We start from the raw sequence: 18,024 nt of genomic DNA on the forward strand, positions 1-18,024 counted from the left end.
AGGGAATTTAGAGCACACCATACGTAAATTTTGCGTACACCAGTGTTCTAGGATTATATAAATTAATAAGTCCAAGTTCTAAGGGTAGCATACACATGCACACACACACAGTTTATGACAATTAATACCTTGACATAACCCCACCTAAAATGTTTTCCTAACATGCACTGATTGCAAGGATATGCCATAGATTTTTGCAGATAAATTTTGAACCATACTCACATCACATGTGCACACACATTTATAAATACATGTGTGTGTGTGAGAGAGAGAGAGACTTCAGGATATAAGCAAGAAAGACAGTTGATGATTGTAATGAAAGGAAGCCAATATGGCGTTTAAGATACCATCCCAACATTGGTTTCAAAAAGGAAGACCACAGAAATATGTCAAGATGACCGGAGTGGAATACATATCAAATGTGGCGAAAATGGTAGTAATTTATGTATTCTACATTAACATGGAAACAATTTGAAAATTACTTATAAATGTATGTCTGGGAACTTCCTCTTATTAATGGGATTAAAATTAATTTAATTAATTAATTACTGCTCTCAGCAGACGTAAAACCTCCAGTTACAAAAGCAAGCACACACACACGCACATACACATGTATACACACACGATGGCTTAGACACAACTAACATAAATGGAAATAGAACCAATACAATTAGCATACATACAGACATACGTCCATAAAATCAATTAAATAATTGCTAATAATCAAATTAACCTATCCGGATGATTCACATGCCATTCACCATACAAGACCAAAACTTGGACAATAATTAGTAGGGAATGGATGTTTAGCTTCTAAAAAGAGGGATTTAGGACTTTGTAAACTCCATTTTAGGGGTTTTAGATGCTTATAATAAATTAATAGCCGCAATTATTAATTAATAATAATTTTATGAAATTACTAGTTTTAGATGCAATCTGGTGAATGCCTTTTAAACCTTTCACCAGAAATGGGCAACACTTTGGACAGTTTCTGTAAAGCCTTTCTGTTCAGTCCAGACATTTGCATGGTTGTAAGGTATCATCGTTTCTTTGTTTCTTTATGGTTCATGAATGACCAATTACATGAGAATATTTAAAGTTACAATAAAATTGAACACACTATTGTGTTCTCCTGAAATTCTGGTGTCACATGACCACATTTCCATTTAAGAAAATGAGTTGACAACAAAATGGTGTCTGTTAATATGGCTGCCACCTTGCTAACATGTCTTTACCCACATAATGTTCCAGGACACTGGATTTGTGTGTGTCAGGCTGTTTGTATTTTACAGGAGCTTTTGGGCAGTCTTGTACTCAGTATGTCTACTAATATATGGTACGATAAATGTCTGAATCTTCTTGGTGATTACTTGAAAAGTAGATGATACATGTACATAACTTTTGTCAATGACCCTATTTTGCTATTCACTGTGGTTTTGATTTCATGCCCTATCGGAGGTTGAAAAAAATAGCCCTCGTACATACATATACATCACTGTTTCTTTTGTTGTTACCACATGAACAGTTGTTCTTAAAATTACATTTTACCATTAAGATTTTCCGTGCATAACTCTTTAAAAGAACTTAAAACTTGATAATATATACTAACTTGAGACCCACACATTTTGATATTAAGATAAAGTGAAACAGGGTTTTTGCGAGAAACTTAAAACCAGAGCAATTCCAGTGAGAATGGTTATGTTCTATCCTCCTGTGACATAAGATTAAAATGCAAAGTAGCAAGAAGAGTAAGAGGTACGACTTAAAGAATTAAATTTCTTTGCACAGAGAGGTTTAAAGAGCATTAATTTTCAGAGAAATCCCTTAAGCACTTGACGAAAGAGACTCTTAAGAGTATCAGGTCGAATGTGTTTTGTAACATTACACAATTCCATTATAATTTTCAGTTAAAGGCTCATGTGAAAAACAATATCTAGTTGAAGATTAAAATATGCAAACTATTTTGTTATCATAATTAATGTAATCAACTGTTGAAGTATGTGTATTGAGATAAATATACTATGCATTATTAAACAATTACTACATGTCCTCCTTCCTTGTTCTGTTTGATATACTTTGCTTATTATTCATATTCCATTTCCTGTATTTTCTTTATTTTATGCCACTTTTCTGCCTCCAGACTAATCACAATGATAAGGATGAATGATGATTTCATGTAACTGATGAAGGAACACTTACAAAAAAAGTTACTCAAACCCAAAGCAATAGTGAGAGTGTGAGCTGACCACTCTGTGCACTCTTCCAGTGAAGAGGCCTTCCTGATTAGCCTTTCTGTGCATAAAGTGGCCTTAAAACAACAATTCAATTCAATAATGTATAACTTTTCTAACAACTCCCAGTTAAAGAATCTAAAATTTACTGTAGTAATTCTATAAAGAAATATTCATAAATATTTTTGATTTCTGAAACAAAATGGCCTGGGAATGCATTTCCAACCCTGCTGAAATCTATCACTTCCCATAATGCATTTAAAAGGAACCTCAAACAATATCTGTTGGAACAGCAATTGGATGAAAGCTAGTCAAGTGACAGCTTAGGAAAATTTTAATTTTTCTTTGTCATTTTTATTATTTTCTCTTCTTCTTATTATTATTTTCATAATTATATGGTACTTCCTAATTCGTGCTCTCTTTCTCTGTGTGTTATTGTTACTCTTTATTAATCCTGCATTTTTTCTCTATTGTCATTCCTCATGTATTTTTCTTCTCTCTCTCACTATCATATTCATGTGGATTGGTTTTAAGAGCAGCCCAAGAGGGTGAAACATGCCTTCTTTAATAAAGATGATTATCATCGTTATTTACCAACCTGTCTCTTCACTATTCTAAATTTCCTATTGTTTCTGCTTGATCGTTTATAACTAAAATACACGTGTGTTTCTTTTCAGAATCCCTAAAGCTGCAACGGAATATAGACAACTATGCCTTCCTTCGTAGTAGTAAATCACTACATATGGAGTCAATAGATGATAAGAGGGATTTTCAAGTTACGAAGGTATGTTTATTCTTTTAACAAACAATTAATACATTTACTTTTTAAGCTACTAATATTATCTGAATCATGTGTATTATCCATATAATGGGGGTTTTATAAATATTTAAAATATATGTTAACATACACTATCGACAAAAAGTTTAAGACCACCAGGTAAAAGTGCCAAAAATCAGTAGAAATGATTAATTAATGTACAAGAAACAGATGTAAGAATCTGCTTGGCAATGTACAAACATAGGTACATCCACTATACATACTAATGTCACCTCATATTTTGCTTTCATCAATATGTCCGCCATGGGCCTTAATGACAGCAGCACAAACACGTGGCATGCACACCAATAGTTTGTCCAGATAGAATGGTTGAATGTTACGCCAGGCATCATTGATGAATTCCCATAGCTGTTGAGTGTTGCTGGGTAACTTCTTCCTGATGTCTCTATCGATTCGGTCCCATAGCAGTTCAATTGGTGAAAGATCAGCAGACTGTGGTGGCCACGTCATGAGAGCTAATGCCCCTGCTGTTGCCTTGCATTCCAAATACTGTGTGCACAATTTGGATGTATGTTCGGGATCATTATCTTGTTGAAAAATAAACCCATTACCAACAAGATGACAACCAGAGGGGATGGCATGGTGCACCAATATCTGATGATACCCTTCTCTTACCAATCTTTCCTGAATTTTATGAAGGTTCCTCATCTGGTTTCCGGCAAAACATCCTCACACCTTACACTTCCACCCCCATGTTTCACTGTGGGAACAAGACACTCTTCTTTCATTCTCTCGCTGACCTTTCGATGCACAAAGGTTCGCCTATTGCGGCCAAATAATTCATATTTGGATTCGTCAGTCCAGAGTACCCATTTCCAGTTATCCACAGTCCAACCTTGGTGTGTTTTAGCCCAGGCCAATCGTTTCGTCTTGTTCATATGTCGTAACAATGCTTTCTAGCAGCTACTCTGCCATGCAGCCCTTCTTCACGCAACCTATTCTTCACCGTTGACACAGATGCAGGCGTCATTCTGCTGTTATTCAGGGAAGCAGGGATGGCTGGTGCTGTTAGGTGCGTGTTCCATTTGCTAGTTACTGTAATATATCTATCATCAGCTGCAGACGAGCTCTTCCACTACTTGCATGGTCAGCATGACTGTTGGTTTTACGGTATATGTCCAATGCACAATGAACACCAGTCTTGGAAATATTCAGTTTTCTTGCTATTTCACATTCCGAATAACCTTCATTTTTCAGTGCACATATCACAGCACGCTTTTCAACCGAAATCGCCTGTACCCCACGATGACGGGCCATTTCACACAGCTCCACTTACCTTGCACACCTCACACACAATAATTGGCTCACAATGTTGCCTGCATGAACAGCAACTGACCCTGAGCCACTGATAAGGATGCGCATGAGGCTGGCTACCGTACTGACCGGTTTCATGCACACAGATGCAATGTTACCAGCTTCAGCAACGTTTTTTTGTCACTTTCCATTTTGCCAACCACATGCTACACATTCGGCAAAAAAATTGGTTTCGCATCTTGCGAGGTTCAACCTAGACTATATTGCATTTTCCATGTGTATCATCGTCATGTCTTTCTTGGACAGGAACTGTTGGTTCCATACAACACTCCATACTGATTTTTTGGCCATTTTTCATGGTGGTCGGTAGTGTATACAGTCATTTTTTTGTACAATTACACAAGGAATTATATTATTTTTAGTATCAAATCTCTGATGTTTGAAAATCCTTATGTTTTGACTCTGGAAATGTAGTATACATATCTGCACTCTCTGTTATGAGTTGAAGATAATTCATGTGGCCATGAAATTTGGAGCGCTGAATACATGTATGTATTTCATTGAGAAGAATATTAGAATTGGAAATGATTTATTCATGGGTGAAGTTCAGCCTGTGGTACTCTATCATTGCCAAAATTAACTCTAGTTGAATCATTTTTTTGCAGTTTAAATCACTTTTCGTTAGGCTATACAGGGTGTCTCATCTAACATTGTGACCTGAAATATTTCGTGAACAACAAATATTGAAAAACTGCTTTCGCAGATATATAGGTTAGAGAGGGGCTCATAAAATTAGTGGACACAATTCATTCAACTACGTAAGGAAGTACGATTTTCAACACAAACTTAGTTTTTTTTAATGGAAAGTGCGGAAAAAATCATTAAGAATGGCATTTTTTACACTGTAATACGTCAAGTAGTTCTCAAGTAATAATTGTAACCTGAAGTTGAGCACGAAGGCGCATCCTTCACTATGCCTGTCGGCAGAGCTGAGCACAAATGCCTTCGCGCATACAGCCTGCATGCATGTGCTGCATTTTTCCTACACTCGCCACAGATAAGTATCATTCCAGCCTTTTCAGAGTCTGAAAATACTATTTTCTGAGCAACAGTTCTGACGTACATACACTATTACAAACATCTTGTTAATTAGTGCACTTTGTTACGCCCTTGCTTTATTTGATAAATTTGATAAATCAATTTGAAGGAAAAAATGTATAAGCTGCAAAGTTTCAAAGTTGAAAACTTAAAGATTTGTCATGACCAAACGAGAAGAGTTGATTGTTCCAATGTACTAAAAATTATGACGTAAATAAATGAACACCAATTAAAAATTAGAAAGATGTTAATGTACTAACATTTATGTATGTAACTGATGGTGGAATGTTTAAAATTTATACTTTTTAATTAACAGATATTTGTTAACTCAGAAAGATGTATCAGAATCTTTTAGATAATTTGTCAAAGCTTGCTTATGTACAAACTACACATTTTATTGTAACCCGCAGTTGTTGGAACATAACAACTTTCCTAAGCACAATGCATATTATGCAGAAGAGTAACATGTTTGTTACGATACACGAATGGCATCAAAAGGAGGATATGCATGTTGTGACACACGAATCAACTTGTGAGAATGTTTGTTTCAAGCGTCAACTTCAGGTTACAATTACTTGAGAACTACTTGACGTATTACAATGTAACAAATTCCATTCTTAATGATTTTTTTCCATACTTTCAAATGAGCTGAAAATTAAATGGGGTTTCCATTTTTAAAAAACTGAGTTTGTGTTGAAAATCGTACTTCCTTACGTAGTTGAACGTATTGTGTCCACTAATTTCATGAGCCCCTCTCATACCTATATATCTGCGAAAGCAGTTATATTTGTTGTTGTTCACGAAATATTTCAGGTCGCAATGTTAGATGAGACACCCTGTATATATATATATATATATATATATAATTGCTTCTTTATTTCATTTCACCATGGTGTTTCTTTTTTCTTTCTTTTCTTGCTTGTCCTACCACATACCTTTTTGGCTGCCTCTACTAATTCTGTTTTAAATCTTATCCATTTTGTTTCTTCTCCTTTGGCTCTTGGCATTTTTGTTCACAATATTTCTTGATATTTCTCTTTTATCATCTTATCCTTCAATTTCCACACTCTTATCCTTCGCTCTTGTTCCGCCCCTCTATATTTTATTTTCCATCTCCTCATATCTCCTACTAGTAGCCTGTGGTCACTGTTTAAGTTCTCACTGAGTATTACTTTATAATGTTGTTCATTATTTTCTTTACCTTGTAATATTTGCAAATTTTATGATTTTTTTTATCGAATTATTGTTCACATTTGCACAAATATAATACTTGCAAAGTTGATTAAACAGTAAATTAATTTACTTTCTTATTTTTTGTATATGTATGCATAGAAAGCAATGGAAACATTAGGATTTTCTCAAGAGGAGATTGTCAACATCTTTAAGATTGTGGCATCAGTTTTGAAATTAGGAAACATCAGCTTCATTCCCACCAATAATATCGATGGAACTGAAGGCTGCACCATTAGCAATGATTATGGTATGGTAAAGTATTTAGTAGTATTTCTATTATTTTGAATTATATCTGCCTTCTTTGTTGTTTGTTATCTTCAAAGTTCATATATTTTACACACTATTTAATATATAATGAGCATGATTAATGGCATATTCTTTGAATATTACATATTCTTTTAACCCATTGTGTTTGAGGTTTTGAAATATACTGTTTATAATAGTAAATGGTGTTTAAAATGTATTGTTTGGCATAATGCATCAGACAGTATCTTGTTACACTTGATATATTTTGTTTATTATTATTTTTGCTAGAAGATACAAATTAGAGATTTTTTTTGTTAGCCAGTGTTGCTTTTATCATTTTGGATGTAATACACCATTAAAGATGGGAATATTAGTATTCTTTTCAAGAGAAAGGTGTTTTTCATTAAAAAGCAGTTTGTCTTGTCTTGTGATATATATTTAGCTTTACAGTGAGAGTCAACTAAACAATTTAAGAACAAACAAAAAAATTCTAAAGTGAACATCTCGGATATATTACTATGAAATAATTTAATATTTTATGAAGATCCTCTCAGAATTGTAATTTATTCATATGCATTAAGCTAATAAAATTCATGAAATTCAAATAAATCATTCTGGATTCTAGTGATCATGCTTTAATTTAGAAAAAATCCAAATTATGAGTGAGTTAAATAGTTCTTTATCTGCCTGAATATAATAGGTTTATATATTCTTCATTTATAAAATTGTAACTATATCGTTCAGATTTAACAAAGTTTGCTGATTATTTGAAATTTGACTATCATTTCCTTATTTCCTTGTAGAAAAAATATTCTGAAGATTCTGATATTATTATGTAATAGTATTTTCTTTATAATCAAACATTAACTGCATGCATAATTATCGTTACATATAAATATTTGTTTCATTACAATGCACAGTTATTTTCTAAATTTAATCTATGACAATCTTAAAAATTTGTATTGGCAATATTTTTTTGAATATTGATTGATTGATTGAGTTGGTGTTTTAATTCCACTTTATCTACCGTAAGGCTAATTGGGACCGGATTCGAACCACTATGTGCTTCCACCGGCTATCAAACCTGCGCCATTGGGGAGGCCCTTTTGAATATTGCTAAATAATTTTATCCAAATGGTAGTAAAACCTTCAGAGATATATTTTTATTAAAATTTCACATTTTTTGTTGATGATTCTTCACAGCAAATATCCATATTCCAACATTTCTTTCTGGAAGTATATAGCTTCCTAATTTGAAATATAAAGCACTATTTATTAATATATTCCCTCATTTTACACTTACTGTATAGGTAATCTTCTTGCAAAGTAATTGTTCACATTGTTTTATTATGCTTGCATATATTTTTGTGATTCACAAGAACTAAAGTTTCAATCTTTCAATTTAGTAGGGATGGGACCGATTAATCGGTACTCTATCGGTATCAGCCGATATAGGCATATCGGTGTGTCGGTAAAATTACCTATCATTTTACCGATCCGATATATCCATAAATATCGGATAATTTAGTGCAAAATTCTGCCATTTTGTTGTAATTTTTATGGATAATCTCCATGCCCTAATTTCTAAAAAAAGTAAATGTCTAAATATGCAATTTCTTTTGCACTGCAATCACCTTGAAACACACATTTATTAAGGATATTAATGAACCTTTCAGGTTCTTCAAGGACCATTTCTAATTTTATATCGGATCGGTAGAATATCGGTTATTGATATCGGTAAATTTTATATCGTTACTTTATTGGTATCGGCCAAAATTTAATATCGGCCCATCTCTACAATTTAGTAATATGTTCTTTATCAAAAGTTATGTTATTAGATCTGCTTGTCTCTTCACTTCAACTTGATATATCAATAACCATACAGGAGACGACTAAAAATGGTGTCAGATATTTTGAAATGGACTGTATTATGGAAATAGCAGAAAGTATTAGTAACATAAGTTCAGCTGGAGTTAAACATATTTTCAGGAAAACAGGTTATACTGAAACAAAGAAGTGTTTCAAGTATATCCATCACAACAATATGAGGAAGACCATGAGATCTAGTGTTAGAAAACTACATCAAAGACTAGCTATCAGCTTTGCTGAAAAAGAAAACTGTATCTGATTGTCATATTCAGTCATCTGTCTGTCATACTCTTTTTTTCATTGACTTCTCAGAAGGTGACAACGCTACCACTGCACCATTGAGGAGGTCTTTGTGAATATTGCAAATATCCATATTCCAACATTCAAATTTCAAATATAAGGCATTATTTATTAATATGTTCCCTCATTCTACACCTACTATATAGGTGATTTATGTGCAAAGTAATTGTTCTTCTCAGAATGTACTAGAGCTGTGAAGATAAAGTTTGATTTAATGGAAGTCCTACAAAGAACTAGCTAATACAATATGAAATATGTCAATTAATTAATCTGTCAATTTAGAGATGATAACAATTGAGATAGATATATATTATTATTATTATTATTGAGAATATATAACTCGAAACAAACCTACAAACCTTGCAAAAGAAATATTAGCTCACTGGAGCATAAGTTATTTCTGTTGGTGAAAGACAACAATATAACATATCACTGATAGCTAATTAAAAAGCACAGTAATTTCAAAGAATGATATTTGGTAGACTTAATGTTAGTTTTTCTGCCTATTCAACCTAACATTGACATGATTGATTGATTTGCTTTATTCTACTTCGCTTTTTTTCCCCTTTTGGCAAATTGCGAAGAATGGGGTGAGTGATGATATTATGAAATTGATGACTGAACATTCACAAATACCCATGCCCAGACCGGGATTCGAACCCGGGGCCCTTCACATCGTAGCACAATGTGTTAACCACTCCACCATTGGGGATGGTAACATTGAAACGACTACAATTGTTTCTCTCTCCCATCATTGTTGTTGTCACCAGCCCACTTTTCATTATTTCTCCTGCCTGCCCCCATGGCCGAGTGGATAGCACATCGCACTACGATGCCAGGGGTCTCGGGTTCGAATCCTGGCCTGGGAATGGATGTTTGTGAGTGTCCATTCATCAATTTCATCATATCTTCAATTCATCCCCCATCTTCGCAAAATAGCCAAAAGTGGCAAAAAGCAGCACAAAAAGCAAAGTAAAATAAAGCAAATCAATACAATAAAATAATTCATTATTTCTTTGCATACTCAGTTATATCTGACACCATTTTAACCATCTCATTTACATTTCTGGAATATTATAATGTAACATTTACATTACCATATATAATTGTAATGTAACCGTGACTTGTGCACTGCATGGTTATTAATTACTTGTAAAGAAAGAAACTGATCCTTTCTCAACATAAGTACTACAATACTATAATGTTAGTGTGCATGTTTTCACAATTACAGAATTGTATGATGTTTGTCAGCTTTTGGGAACAGATTTCCATGAGCTGAGTGATGCACTTAGGCAACGAACCATGGCTGTTGGTTCGCAGAATAAAGGATCCGGAAGAGGTCAGGGAACATTATCTAGAAGTGCTACAACTGGAGGAGGTACTACATAAGTACCTTATTTGTAATAGAAATTGCATTCTAATATACTCACTGCTACAGCCTTTCTAATGCTTGCTAGTTAATTAAATAGACAGCAAAATTTTCCCAATGTTTCATAGCATTTGAAAGTCACAAAACACAGATGGCAAAATGGTATGGGTATATGCATTCAAGTTACAGCATGTAGAGTGGTCAACTCTTTAACATTCCAGAGATTGATTAAGGAACTTCTCTTGAAGGGGATGAGTTTTTATTAGCTGCTAACCATTCGCTGTTACCTCTCTGAAGATATGTTGTTATATAAACAGGGTGTCCGGAATGGGACTGACTGTTTTTAAAAGTGTGTGGCTTTAATATGGTTAGAGATAGGGAAGAAAGGGAATGTGAATTTTGAAGGAAAACTCAAAAAAAGTTTTATTGGTATTACTTACAAGTCATTGTAACTCAGTATAACTCCACGTGAGCTCCATTTGTGACTCGGAGAATATCCAGCCTGAATTCAATCTCTCTCCACGTATTCTGTAACATCTGAGGTGTGACAGAAGCAATCACATTCCGAATACGGGTCATCAGTTCATCAAGGTTACTAACCTTTTCACCGGAATGCACAATGTCTTTCACATACCCCCATAGGAAAAAGTCCAGAGGGGTTACATCAGGGGAGCATGGTGGCCACCTAATTGGCCCATCACGGCCTATCCAACGTCCCGGGAATTCCGTATCAAGATACTCCTTCACTTGTCTTTTCACGTTTCTTTTTACAAATGGGATTATATTATGGTACAGTTAAAGGATATGTTCCACATGTCTCCCTTCCATGTCCAAACACAATGCTAGGCGCTCTAACCAATTTTGGTGAACACGTGACAATGTTTCTCCTGTGACTTGATTGCAAGCTTGTGTATTCTCCTTTTAAGATGGTCAACATTACAGATTTTCTTCTGGTACACAATCGATTTAAGGAGTCTCCAAAGGCAGAAATCCATGGGAGTAAGATCTGGTGACCTGGGTGGCCACTCTACCAGACCACGTCGACCAATCCAATGTCCAGGAAACTGCTGGTTTAACCATTGGTGTACTTCAATGCCGTAATGCGCTGGTGCCCCATCATGCTGGAAGAATGCAGGGAAGTCCCCACTTTCGTCCAGGATTGACATGAAGAAGTCATTTTTCAACATATCGAGATAACTCGTCGCGTTGAGGTTTCCATCAATGAAAAAAGGACCAACAATCCTGTTACCCCAAATCCCGCACCACACCATGAGTTTGAATTTTGCAGTCCGACATCCAATGTGGATTGCTGTCCGTCCAGTACCTGACATTTTGCCTGTTCACTTCACCAGTGACATAAAAATTAGCCTCATCTGAAAAAGTATGGAACTAACAAAACCAGGAACATTCTCGTTCATGTTCAGTGCCCTTTCACAGAACTCTGCTCTACTTTCGGGATCGTCCTCTGTAAGATGTTGCAAGAGCTGCAGCTTGTATGGGTGCCACTTGTTCACTTGCAAAATGCGCATGACACTACTTTGGCTGATTCCAATTTCTGCAGAGAGGCATTCGGTCCCCTTTGTCGGACTCCTGGTCATCGCTGTCAGCACCTGCGTTACCCTCCTTTCATCTGTTGTTGACTTTGATATTCCAGGCCTGCTTTCATCAGCGACGGAACCTGTCCTTCTGAATTTCTTGATAAGTTTGACCACGGTGTCATGGGTTATCTGCGTTCTGTGGGTTGCATTGAATGTACGTGCTACATGATGGGTGGTACCACTCCCAGCCAACAGAATGATGTCAACCCGTTCTTCCTTCGTTAGTGGCATCTCTTTTTCATTGGTTCACCTGCCTGAAAAAGAAACATTAGTCACCGTTTTTACCTTTTGTATGGAGGCTTATGACTCACCCTGTACATACCGTTTGCAGCACCACAAGCTCTTATTAAGGCCCATTGAGACTGTGCTTGTTGAGCACATGCTGTGCAATGACTCAGGACTCACCAGTGCTGTCATCTGTTGAAAATAATATAAGGTTTGATTGATTGATTTGGTCCACTTTATGCACAGTAAGGCTAATTAGGACTGGACCTACAGTTTAAAGTGGGATCTGAACCACTATGTACCTCCACCAGGTATCGAACCAGGGACCCCTTGATTACAAGGCGACTATGCTACCGCTGCACCATTGGGAGGCCTATAATATAAAGTGGCTACAATATACACAATAGAAGAGACACTTGAAGTTAGATTTGCATGACTTTTCAATCACACTGTACAAACATTTACTTTGGATATATATTTTCATTTGTATTTACTTTCTATATGCCTTAAAACACTATTGTGCCATCTGAATTTTGTGAAAAAAGATACAGCTATGAATCTTGATCAACTACAGAGTATGCTTAGACAACAACCAAATTCAGCTTCAACATTAAATCTATATATTAGGTTTTCCCTGGCTTCAATAGTTATTAATAGAGTAAAAATCTAGAGAGTTCTATAACTTAGATTTTAAAAGTAACGAAGTAGTGAGACATGTAGTAGACTAAACTAAACTTTTTATCTTCGTACATTCATATGTTCTCCATCAGAATTACTTGCATTTTTATTTTACTTATTCGTTTCACCCTTTTCAAAGTTTACATATAAAAATTTGATATTACTAATGAGATAAACAAAGTGTATTGCCTGTTGGAGAACTTATGACAAAGTTTAATTCACAAAGTATAAAAGGAATGGATATAAGCTTAAAATATACTTAAATATATTTCCTGTTTTTCTTGTTCGAAATACCTATGATGAAAATTTAAGTAGTGCATATGGAATAAACATAAATATATTAATATCCTTTAGTATGTCTCAATGTCACACACGTTACCATGATAGGCAAAAAATGTAAAAATAAATGCAGCAACACTCAATAGAAATGATTAATGTCTTGCAACATAACATATACACATGAGCCGTTACTGTAAAGTTTTAATTACCACCATGAACAGAATGAGATAGAAAGTTAAATGTGGTGTGTTAAACTTCTTCATATAGTTGCCCTGTAGAGCCACACAGTTCTGCCAGTGTTTCTTGACCTTCTGCAATGCATAATTGCAGAAGTCGTGCAATTGCCTCGGGAACCATTGTTCCACTTCCATAACAACACCATCTGTGTTGTCAGTTTGCCAACCCTGAAGTGGCTTCTTCATCTCAGGGAAGAGAAAGAAGTTTGGGTGCAAGTTCAGGTGAATAGGGAGGATGGGGCGAAAGTTCATAATCACACCTGTCACCATTCACAGGAAATGCTTGGGTGAAATGGGTAGGTGCATTGTCAACTAGGAGATGGGTACGTCTGCTGATTATATCACAGCGTTTTTCTTTGACCACATCTCAACATTTTTGCAGAAGGATGCAGTAGTGATGCGCTGATCTTTTGGGAAGTAATTGTTTAAGATTGCACCATGATAGTCCCAGAAAATGAACAGCATTGCCTTTCCTGCAGATTTCTACACCTTACTTTTTTCAGGATAGGAGAGGACGGGTGTTACCACTGCATGTTCATTTCTTTGACTGTATCATACTGGTAGATCCAGCATTCATCCATAGTTATAATATGTGCAAAGAAATTATCTTCATTACGCTCCAATAGCATAAACATCCTCTGCAAAGTTCACATTGAGTTTGCTCCTGAATTGGTATCAGCAAGAAGTGTAGCCATCATGATGACCCTTTGGAGATGTGCAGTTGCTCATGCATAATTTTCCTCACACTCCCATAACTGAGACCAACTTCATTCATAATTCCTTCAGTGGTAATCTATCTTCAAGGACTCTTGAAGCCTCCACTTTCTTCACTGTGTAAAGATCATCCGTGATTGAGGGTGCCTTGGATCGAGGCTCAACTGTGATTTTCTTTTCCACCTCACAACAGTCACATAATGAACTATCATTACCATGAACAACCACCAGTTCATTGTACATTTAGCAGTCTCTGCTACCCATCAAGTGGAGAATGATAACTCTTTGAGATTGAAATTAGACTTCATGCAGGTTACCGACATCTACCAGCTATAAACTAAAAAAGTTGACATACCGTATTGGCCTGAATATAAGTTGCACCCTAAAATTTGAAGGAGCAAAAAGAAAGAAAAAATGATACCTGAATATAAGCGGAGTAAAGAAAAGAAAATACCGGGGAACCATTTACCGGCAGAGTCAGGAAATATAATTAGGTAGGTACATATTTTTTTTAAAAAAACCTCAATATGCTGACCAAGGCAAAAATTTATTGTATTATAAAACATAAACTAAACGTAACATTTCAACCTTCTAGGAAGGTCTTCTTCAGACTCTGCACCAAGTACAACTGAAACGAGGTACAAAAGAGGACGATATATATACACAAAAATTACTCCCCTCCAGACTATTAGAAAGTTGTTTTCCTGGAACATTCCATCAGGTGGCCTTCCCTTGTCAACTGTACTTTCGCCTGACAGGCGATGTAGCTAAACATTTTCTTTCATCTGGAAGGTGGTTGGACTCTTTATCTCACACTCGTTTTCCTTTCTTTCTTCTTCCTTCTTCTATCCTCTTTCTGTAGCCTATGGAAACAGCTGGAAAAGAATTGCTATGAGAAAGAGGATAGATTGAACATAAACAGAAGAAGGAAGAAAAGTGGCAGGGGAGAATTGGAAGAGAAAGAAAAAGAGAGGAGGTTTGGAATAAGGAGTATGGGGAAGACCACAGAAAATATATGCAAAGTGCTTAGGAAAGCAGGCATTAAAACTTACAGAAAGGGAGGGAGAAGCATCTTAAGAATAGCGAAGGAGGCAAACAAGAAAAAGGAAAACGGGGAAGAGGAAGGGATTATCTATGAAGTGAAATGTAAAGAATGCCAGAGTGTGTACATAGGAGAAACAAAAAAGAAGCTGAAAGAAAGGTTGAAACAATACAGGGATGATGTACAACTTAAGAGAGAGAGAGAGAAATGCGATATTTAAACACACGAGAGAAACAGGGCATGACATAGAGTGGGATGAAGCTAAGCAGATAGGAAGGGACAAGAGCATACTAGTGAGAAAATGGAAGGAGGCCTAGGAAATAGAGAAGAACAGTGAAGAAGAGACAATGAACTGGAATGGGGGACTGAAGATAAACAAAGAATGGAAGAAGGTGTTAGCAAGAGTGTAAAGGACACGAGAGAAAGAAGAGAGAAGAAGAATGAAGAAAGAAAGGAAAAAGAGTGTGAGATAAAAAAGTTATACCACCTTCCAAATGAAAGAAAATGTTTAGCTACATCACCTGTCAGGTGAAAGTACAGTTGACAAGGGAAGGCCACCTGCTGGAATGTTCCAGGAAAACAACTTTCTAATAGTCTGGAGGGGAGTAATTTTTGTGTATATATATATCTTCCTCTTTTGTACCTTGTTTCAGTTGTACTTGGTGCAGAGTCTGAAGAAGACCTTGCTAGAAAGTTGAAACGTTACGTTTAGTTTATGTTTTATAATAAAATAAATTTCTGCCTTGATCAGCATATTGAGTTTTACATATCATGGAAGCAAGGCTTATTGGTGTTATATTTTATTTTATCATAAATACAGTACATACAAATACAGTATCATTATTGAAGGATGCCGACAGTTTTTACAATGCCCAGTTAGTGGCCGCGGTGGCTCAGTCGGTAACGCATTTGACTACCATGCTCAAGGTCCCGGGTTCGATCCCCAGCCGGTTCAAATCCGGGAACTTTTCTAACGTTGGAAGCAGCTCCGGCACCCAACCAGCATCAAATGACATGGGTACCTGGGGGGAACCCTGGTGGGGGTAAAGGCAGTCAGGGGCATGATGTTGATCACATCACCCCCACTCACAACTGGATCAATAAAGTGTGGAGCGTTACCCCCACACCCCCTATATGCCTTCATGGCATGGTGCTAAGCACAGGGGAGCACTTTACCTTTTTTTTTTACCAGTTAGAAACAACAATGCTATTGTTCCAGTTAGAAATGTCAATGCTATTGTTGTATAACATTATGGTATGTACAAAGCGGCCAGTTTCTACAATGCTATTGTTGCATTATCATTAATTCAAATGAGAAATCAGCACATTTTTAACAGCATATAATTTGACGAAATGTCATAATTTTTTTAAGGTCGCAAATATAAGACGCATCCTAATTTTTCACAGTTGAATGTGAATAAAATGTGTGGCTTATATTCAGGCCAATATGGTAAATAGCTGTAATTTACAACATCATTACATGTAATGATCAATGATCATGCTAATCAAATTATATCCAGATAGCTCAATAACTTCATGGTGATAAAACATTACAATGTCCCACATATATACGAGGGTAAGTAAAAAATTATCTACACTTTTGCCACAACTTTTCTCAGGTTGGCCACACTGCCTTCAGTGCTTGTGTGCTATAAGGTTATACTTTTGCAGTCATGTGGCCGAGGTTTGATCTTAATTGCTCCATTTTTCTTTCTTTTGTTACAGATTAAACATGGCTGCTGCACTGGCCCTGTACACCAGGGAAGATCAGCGACCAGTGATCTGATTTCTCTGGTTTGAAGATGTGTCAGGGGTTGAAATTCATCACAGCCTTTCAGTACAATACAGGGACAGCGCTTTATCATGTAGAATTGTGTATAAGTTGATCGAGAGGTTTAAAAAATGGCTGGACAAACGTGAAACACGAAGCAGGAGTATGTCCATCAACCTCCACCACTGTTGGGAAGATTCAACAAGCTTGAGAGATGATTCTGATGAACCGATGGTCACCCATCATCCAAGGAGATTATTCTGACATCATCAGATGTACTGAAAGCCTGAGATGAATTTCAGTCCCTGACACACCTTCAGACCAGAGAAATCGGATCACTGATCACTGTTCTTGCTTGGTGCACACTGCCAGTGGAGCAGCCATGTTTAATCTGTAACAAAGGAAAGAAAAATAGAGCCATTAAGTTCAAACCTCGGCCACATGACCACAAAAGTACAACCTTATAGCACACAAGTGCTGAAGGCAGTGTGGCCAACCTGAGAAAAGTTGTGGCAAAAGTGTAGATAATTTTTGACTTGCCCTCGTACATGAATAGATGGAGAGAAAATGCCAGAAGGGCAGATAAACAAAAATATGTGAGGTGGGAGACAGTAAACACTTACCACAAATCAGAAGTTATTATGATATTTTGCATTCTCACCACATGTTCACAAAGTGGAAAAACGATCATTGAAGATGGTGTCAGTACGTCAGTGTAGCCAGAAAGAAGAGATAGTTAACAGCCGTTGACGTTTAGGTGCTTTTGCCAGTGTTTACTGCATGTTAGATGATGGGTGAAGTTCGAGGGCAAGAAAGGGGTTAGGTGCATTTATTGGGTAGCTAGGTTGAGTTCAAGGCTATAGTGACTCTTTATGTAGGCCCTTTCCGATCACCTGCCGAAAGAAGGAAGAATTGTGTCTGTGCATGGGGGTGATAAGTGGATAATGGCCACACAGAAGCAGTTATTAAAGGTGTTGTTATGGCTGTTGGTGTGTGTGGTGACAGCAAGTTTGGAGTTTTGGGTTGAAGAATGGTGGTTATTG

The 18,024-nt window shown here is 36.3% G+C and overlaps 1 protein-coding gene across 1 annotated transcript in view; it reads left to right on the forward strand.

Annotated features, from left to right (window-relative positions):
• LOC145977963 (unconventional myosin-Ia-like) overlaps window positions 1–18,024 on the forward strand; it is a 989,559-nt gene that overhangs the window by 887,179 nt on the left and 84,356 nt on the right. The window contains exons 9-11 of the mRNA XM_083110307.1: window positions 2,909–3,015; window positions 6,754–6,901; window positions 10,301–10,447. Coding sequence (XP_082966433.1) covers window positions 2,909–3,015; window positions 6,754–6,901; window positions 10,301–10,447 — 402 coding nt within the window. The remainder of the gene's footprint in view (window positions 1–2,908; window positions 3,016–6,753; window positions 6,902–10,300; window positions 10,448–18,024) is intronic.

Source organism: Lepisma saccharinum, chromosome 24 (assembly GCF_977018435.1).
Source record: "Lepisma saccharinum chromosome 24, izLepSacc3.1, whole genome shotgun sequence".
In the NCBI taxonomy this organism is placed as follows: Eukaryota; Metazoa; Arthropoda; class Insecta; order Zygentoma; family Lepismatidae; genus Lepisma; species Lepisma saccharinum.